Source organism: Entelurus aequoreus, linkage group LG15 (assembly GCF_033978785.1).
Source record: "Entelurus aequoreus isolate RoL-2023_Sb linkage group LG15, RoL_Eaeq_v1.1, whole genome shotgun sequence".
Lineage (NCBI taxonomy): Eukaryota > Metazoa > Chordata > Actinopteri > Syngnathiformes > Syngnathidae > Entelurus > Entelurus aequoreus.
Genome location: NC_084745.1, coordinates 54,521,312 through 54,529,180, shown reverse-complemented (window position 1 = coordinate 54,529,180; position 7,869 = coordinate 54,521,312). Strand labels below are relative to the sequence as shown.

Here is a 7,869-nt window from a genome sequence, read left to right as displayed (position 1 = left end):
GAGTCAGTGAAAGTAGTCTTCATCAAGTACCCATGAGTCAGTGAAAGTAGTCTTCATCAAGTACCCATGAGTCAGTGAAAGTAGGGTCTTCATCAAGTACCCATGAGTCAGTGAAAGTAGAGTCTTCATCAAGTACCCATGAGTCAGTGAAAGTAGAGTCTTCATCAAGTACCCATGAGTCTATGAAAGTAGAGTCTTCATCAAGTACCCATGAGTCAGTGAAAGTAGAGTATTCATCAAGTACCCATGAGTCAGTGAAAGTAGAGTCTTCATCAAGTACCCATGAGTCAGTGAAAGTAGAGTCTTCATCAAGTACCCATGAGTCAGTGAAAGTAGAGTCTTCATCAAGTACCCATGAGTCAGTGAAAGTAGAGTCTTCATCAAGTACCCATGAGTCAGTGGAAGTAGAGTCTTCATCAAGTACCCATGAGTCAGTGAAAGTAGAGTCTTCATCAAGTACTTATGAGTCAGTGAAAGTAGAGTCTTCATCAAGTACCCATGAGTCAGTGAAAGTAGAGTCTTCATCAAGTACCCATGAGTCAGTGAATGTAGAGTCTTCATCAAGTACTTATGAGTCAGTGAAAGTAGAGTCTTCATCAAGTACCCATGAGTCAGTGAAAGTAGAGTCTTCTTAAAGTACCCATGAGTCAGTGGAAGTAGAGTCTTCATCAAGTGCCCATGAGTCAGTGAATGTAGAGTCTTCATCAAGTAAATTCGGAGTCAGTTCACAATCGGTGTAAATATGAATCGCGATTCGGATGTTAATATATTTTTTCAGCACCCATAATTGTGGTGTTGTATTACTGTTTTTAACAATAAAAATAATACTACTCTTAATAGTTGTAATATCAATAATTGTAAAAATATGAACCTTTGTAGTAGTAAAGAATATAATAAAAGTACAGTAAAATAATATATATTGCAGTGTTATATATCATATAATAAATAAATAAAATTTGAGTAGTAGTAATAATCATAAAAAATAAGAGCCACAGTAGTAGTACAAATAAATGGGCAGAGTCATTCAAATTATTGCTATTGTTGGTTTTATAGCAGTAATATTAAAAAATATAAATCATAAAAAGATCATTAATTAATTTTAATTAAATTGAGCTGGACGAAGTGGCTGGGGAGAGGGAAGTCTGGGCTTCCCTGCTTAAGCTGCTGCCCCCGCGACCCGACCTCGGATAAGCGGAAGAAGATGGATGGATGGATAAACAATTCCCGTATATGTACAACACAGATATGCAAAGAAACCGAAACATTATTACAATCTTTAAGTTTTAAATTATTGCTTCTGTTTTTTGGTGTGGTTTATTATTTGAGGGTAAGAAAATACAGACTTAAATACTTTGGCTTTAGTCGACAAATTACGTCGAAAAAAATTTGAATTATTATATCACTATAACAACAGCCGAGTGTGTGTTGACAAACTATTAGTATTAAATGAAAGTAAATATGTCGTTTTATACTACGAATAGTGCGAAAATATCACACAACCCATCCAAATATGTTCGGAGGTACGAGTCACAAACCGGAAGTTGGACTTCGTTCCACCGGAAACGGTTGGAAACTGGGCTCCTCTCCAGAAAGATGCTAAAGTCTCCCCAGCCAGAGCTGTGAGCAGGAAGGTTATGTGTTAGTTGTCCTACAAGGACACGTCGCCGAGTGGACGCCATGGAAGAAGACATCTTGACCACGCTGAAGATATTAATCATCGGAGAGAGCGGGGTGGGGAAGTCCAGGTAAGAAATGGATGCTAACGCTAGCTGGCAAGTCATGTTGTGTCGTTAAAACATTTAGCGTAATAAAGTACATTTTATACTTGGAGGCAATGTTATACTTATTTATGATATGATATGACATTACTTTGAATTATTGTAATTCAGTACGAAAATGACGCCGTTTATCATGCTAGCTAGCTAAGTGGCTAACTAGCTTAGAGTATCGATGATATCATCGCCGAACAATCGAATAATTCAACGCCTCGTTGGAACATTATTTCAATGTTAGATGAGTCGTACGTAGATAATAGTAACAAAATATGTTTGTTGTTCTGATAGAGCCAAACAGCGACGTATTTCTCCCGAGTAAACATTGGCGCAGAAGACTCTCGATTAGGGACACCTGTATGACAAAAGACTCTCGATTAGGGACACCTGTACGGCAGAAGACTCTTGATTAGGGACACCTGTACGGCAGAAGACTCTTGGTTAGGGACACCTGTATGGCAGACAACACTCGATTAGGGACACCAGTACGGCAGAAGACTCTTGGTTAGGGACACCTGTACGGCAGAAGAATCTTGATTTGGGACACCTGTATGGCGGACAACACTCGATTAGGGACACCTGTACGGCAGAAGACTCTTGATTACGGACACCTGTACGGCAGAAGACTCTTGGTTAGGGACACCTGTACGGCAGAAGACTCTTGGTTAGGGACACCTGTACGGCAGAAGACTCTTGATTAGGGACACCTGTATGGCGGACAACACTCGATTAGGGACACCTGTACAGCAGAAGACTTGATTAGGGACACGTGTACGGCAGAAGACTCTCGATTAGGGACACCTGTACGGCAGAAGACTCTTGATTAGGGACACCTGTACGGCAGAAGACTCTTGGTTAGGGACACCTGTATGGCGGACAACACTCGATTAGGGACACCTGTATGGCGGACAACACTCGATTAGGGACACCTGTACGGCAGAAGACTCTTGGTTAGGGACACCTGTATGGCGGACAACACTCGATTAGGGACACCTGTATGGCAGAAGACTCTTGGTTAGGGACACCTGTACGGCAGAAGACTCTTGATTAGGGACACCTGTACGGCAGAAGACTCTTGATTAGGGACACGTGTACGGCAGAAGACTATTGATTAGGGACACGTGTACGGCAGAAGACTATTGATTAGGGACACGTGTACGACAGAAGACTATTGATTAGGGACACGTGCACGACAAGACTATTGATTAGGGACACCTGTACGGCAGAAGACTATTGATTAGGGACACCTGTACGGCAGAAGACTATTGATTAGGGACAAGTGTAGGGCAGAAGACTCTTGATTAGGGACACCTGTACGGCAGAAAACTCTTGATTATGGACACGTGTACGGCAGAAGACTATTGATTAGGGACACCTGTACAGCAGAAGACTCTCGATTAGGGACACCTGTACGGCAGAAGACTATTGATTAGGGACACCTGTACAGCAGAAGACTCTCGATTAGGGACACCTGTACGGCAGAAGACTATTGATTAAGTACACATGTACGGCAGAAAACTCTTGATTAGGGACACCTGTACAGCAGAAGACTCTCGATTAGGGACACCTGTAGGGCAGAAGACTATTGATTAGGGACACGTGTACGGCAGAAGACTATTGATTAGGGACACGTGTACGGCAGAAGACTATTGATTAGGGACACGTGTTTGACAGAAGACTATTGATTAGGGAAACCTGTACGGCAGAAGACTATTGATTAGGGACACCCGTACCGCAGAATAATATTGATTAGGGACACCTGTACGGCAGAAGACACTCGATTATGGACACATAAACTCAAGAACTAATTTCCTGGACACAGGATGGCTATAAGGGCAAAAACTAAAGGATTTAAATTGGCGCCAAAAGTAAAAAATAATTTCAATATTGATTGATATCGTTACACCCGCATCCTGCATTGGTATGACCAGGTAGCTTCTTGGTATCGGATCGATAGACACATTTGCAGTATCATCCAAAACTAATGTTAAGTATCCAAACAACAGAAGAGTAAGTGCTTATTACATTTCAACGGAAGTGTAGATAGTAACATCGTACAACAGAAAGTAACCAGCTATTAACAGTACATTAGCAAGTTGATGAATAATAGCTTTGAGAAAATAATTCAACCACCACAAATGTGGGTAGGTAACGAGCAGACTCAAGTATAATGTTCAAATACTGTCGATGTTCATTTTAGTCTGTGAGTCAGTGCCAACGAAGAGCTTATTCAGGTGGTGACTGCATGCACGATTCTTGATAGCCAGTCTGAGCCATCAAGCAACATATTGCAGACTGTGTGCCTTCATGAGTCATAGCAAGGTACCGGATGATGACCAAGCAGCAGCTTCCAGGAATGGAATAGTGTAACATAATAATAATAATATGTGGCATGAGTGCATATTGATTGGGTTTCACCTTAGAAAAACAAGGCTTTTCAACACCATCCAGTCTACTTCCATACATTTATGAGGGCGGGTCCTCTAAGTGTTTGAATATTTTATTGTATTTAACCAGGAACAAAACCCATTGAGATTAAAAACTTCTTTTTCAAGGGAGTCCTGGCCAAGAGGCAGCATAAAATGACATTCACATTACACATTAAAATGACCATCAAGTAAAACAGTTACAGATAACTGAGGCTCCTTCAAATGCTCCCAGTTTAGATTTAAAAAGCATTGAAGGATGAAAATTCAGTCTGTTAGTAACATGTTCCAAGCATAAGGAGCTGCATAGACAAAAGCTTTTGCCCCTAGCTCTGTGTGAGCAACAGCTGATTGTTGGATCTCACTGCATAAGAGTTGGTACTTCTCTGTGACATCAATGTACACATGTAATCATGCAATAGTCCCAGAAGTACAAATAGAAGTGTACCAATGACACTGTCTCCTAGTGGACAGAGAAAGCCATCCCACCCGAGTGTACAAGTCCCAGTGGTGTGTAAATAAATAATAAATGATAAATGGGTTATACTTGTATAGCGCTTTTCTACCTTCAAGGTACTCAAAGCGCTTTGACACTATTTCCACATTCACCCATTCACACACACATTCACACACTGATGGAGGGAGCTGCCATGCAAGGCGCTACCAGCACCCATCAGGAGCAAGGGTGAAGTGTCTTGCCCAAGGACACAACGGACGTGACTAGGATGGTAGAAGGTGGTACAGTTTGTGATACACCTCAAAGAAGCATGGTAAATAACAGTGCACCATCTGAAGACAGCAATTCATTTACAAAAGATCACCATCATCTAGCACAGATAAAAATGTGGCAGAGACAAGGCGCTTTTTTGCACCAAAAGAAAAAAAAACATATCTTTTTACGGAAGAAAAACCCCAATTTAAGTTTCTTTCTTCACCATTTGATCAATAAAAAGTTAAAAAGTGAGAGAGTCATCAATTAAAACATCAAGTTATTAATATTCATGCACCGCTTCTATGACATTAAAACAAAAAATGATTGTTATTCTGTATATAAACATTAAAACCTTATTATACCTACATTATAACCTGCTCAGTGGCCTAGTGGTTAGAGTGCCCGCCCTGAGAAGGGTAGGTCGTGAGTTCAAACCCCGGCCGAGTCATACCAAAGACTATAAAAATGGGAGCCATTACCTCCCTGCTTGGCACTCAGCATCAAGGGTTGGAATTGGGGTTTAAATCACCAAAAAGTATTCCCGGGCGCAGCCACCGCTGCTGCCTACTGCTCCCCTCACATCCCAGGGGGTGATCAAGGGTGATGGGTCAAATGCAGAGAATAATTTTGTGTGACAATCATGGGTACTTTAACTTTACTTAGTGCCAAACAGCGCCCTCTGGTGTCCGTTTTCCCCCAAAACGGAATTACGCATTGGCCACAATAAGTTTTATAACCTTGTTTTATTCTATCAACAATTAAACATCAATTTTTATCACTTGTGTTTTAGGCTGTGAAAGCATAAATCGTTTTTTTGACCATCATTTAAATGCAAACATGACCGTGTATTTCTCTTCATTTATTCTCACCCAGTTGCATGGATTAGGGCTGCAATCAATTCAATTGATTCATTTGATTAGGAAAAAAGCTTTGATTTATATTCTGTTGTGTCAATTGTTTATTTAATGTGTGTAACTATCCATCCACCCATCCATTTTGTACCGCTTGTCCCTCTCAGCGTCGTGGGGGAGTGTCACTAATGAACATTTATAAAATCCAGAACACATGATGCAATATCCAGAACTTTGGTGACTGCAATAGAGCGCAGATAGAGCAATGGTGTGATCTGTGTGACGGCAGAGAATTACTCCATTACTGCTAAAATAATGGTTAGCTTTAGCCCTAGCATAGATACAATATGTATCTTTCAACCTCGGTTAAGGTATCTTCCATGTAGATCTTTTAGATCACTCTAAGATAGTCTTAATCAATTTATATTATTAGTACTACTTTTGTCTTACGGTATTCCATTCTCTCTGTGGTAAAATCATTTTCTCCTTTTCAGCGTGGCCTTAACACTCCAGTATAGATATTTTTCATTGCATAAATAATCTCTACTTATGTGGTGAAGTAAGACTAGCATCCTTAAAACGGTGCTTGAACCCTGCATTGTAATCAATGAGCACTTTGTAAATGAATACTATATTTATGTGTTCTAATCTTTGTTCAGCCAATGCCAGCACTAAATGTTCCCATTGCGTTGATAGCAATCCCACTTCTGTTATTCATACCTTTTTTGTTTTTCAATACATTGGCACTGTGTCCGCTGTTTGTACATTCTAACCACCATGTCTTCATTCTGGCATTGCCACTAGTTATCTTGCGGTGATGGCTGGAATTTAAACATCAGTAAATGCCAACATACACCCAGACCCAGGTTTGTTTAGATTTCCCCAAAAAAAGTCATTATCTTGTTGGCCAAATGTAGCTTGCCAAGCCTGTGAGTGCATCATAGAGGCCAGGGGCAGCGTTTCCAAAGAGCAATTTTCTAGTATTATACTAAAGGCTTTTTGGATGGCATATATTGATGTTCTTTAACTGCCCTCTTGAGAAGCTTTTCAAATCATCACAGAGATTTTTTTTACACTGTAATGGCTTCCTTTTACCTGGAGGAAGGAAAACGAGTGAGGCAAAATGCATTTCTAGTTTGGCTCACTACGTCACCATCTTGTTGGAAAAAAGTTAGGTCAAAGTTCAAACAGGAAAATTCCCGAACAAAATGAAAATGGCAAAAGTTGCACCGATTTGTAAGACTGGAGACAAACACCAGTTTCAAAACTACAATCGTGGTCAAAAGTGTACATACACTTGTAAAGAACATCATGTCATGGCTGTCTTGAGTTTACAATCATTTCTACAACTCTTATTTTTTTGTGAGAGTGATTGGAGCACATACCGTATTTTTCGGACTATAAGTCGCAGTTTTTTTCATAGTTTGGCCGGGGGTGCGACTTATACTCAGGAGCGACTTATGTGTGAAATGATTAACACATTAGCGTAAAATATCAAATAATATTATTTATCTCATTCACGTAAGAGACTAGACCAGGGGTCGGCAACCCGCGGCTCCGGAGCCGCATGCGGCTCTTTGACCACTCTGATGCGGCTCAGCTGCATACTTGCCAACCCCCCGATTTTCCCAGGAGACATATGGATCTCAGTGCCTCTCCTAGATAACTCCCAGGGCAAATATAATCCTATTTTCACTCTAATTACTAATAATTAAGGGCGTGCCCTAATTGCACTGCAGTAATTGTCCTCTATAGCATTTACAAACAGCGTGCCAGCCCGGCCACATGTTGTATGTAGCTTTTACTTGCACACGTCGGAGACAGCAAAGCATACTTAGTCATCGGCCACACAGCTTACACTGACGGTAGCCGTATAAAACAACTTTAACACTGTTACGTTACAAATAAACACATTTCTGGAGAACACCCCCCCCCCCCCCCCCTCCGTGCGTCAGCTGAGCGGAAGAGTTAGGGCTGCATGGGATTCTGGGTATTTGTTGTGTTGTGTTTATGTTGTGTTACAGTGCAGATGTTCTCCAGAAATGTGTTTGTCATTCTTTTTTGGTGTGGGTTCAAAGTGTGGCGCATATTTGTAACGTAACAGTGTT

General features: G+C 40.9%; 1 protein-coding gene across 1 annotated transcript in view; it reads left to right on the top strand.

The window, feature by feature from the left end:
• Positions 1–1,519: 1,519 nt before the first annotated feature.
• LOC133630513 (ras-related protein Rab-18-like) overlaps positions 1,520–7,869 on the top strand; it is a 28,794-nt gene continuing 22,444 nt past the window's right edge. The window contains exon 1 of the mRNA XM_062022126.1: positions 1,520–1,745. Coding sequence (XP_061878110.1) covers positions 1,678–1,745 — 68 coding nt within the window. The 5' untranslated portion in view covers positions 1,520–1,677. The remainder of the gene's footprint in view (positions 1,746–7,869) is intronic.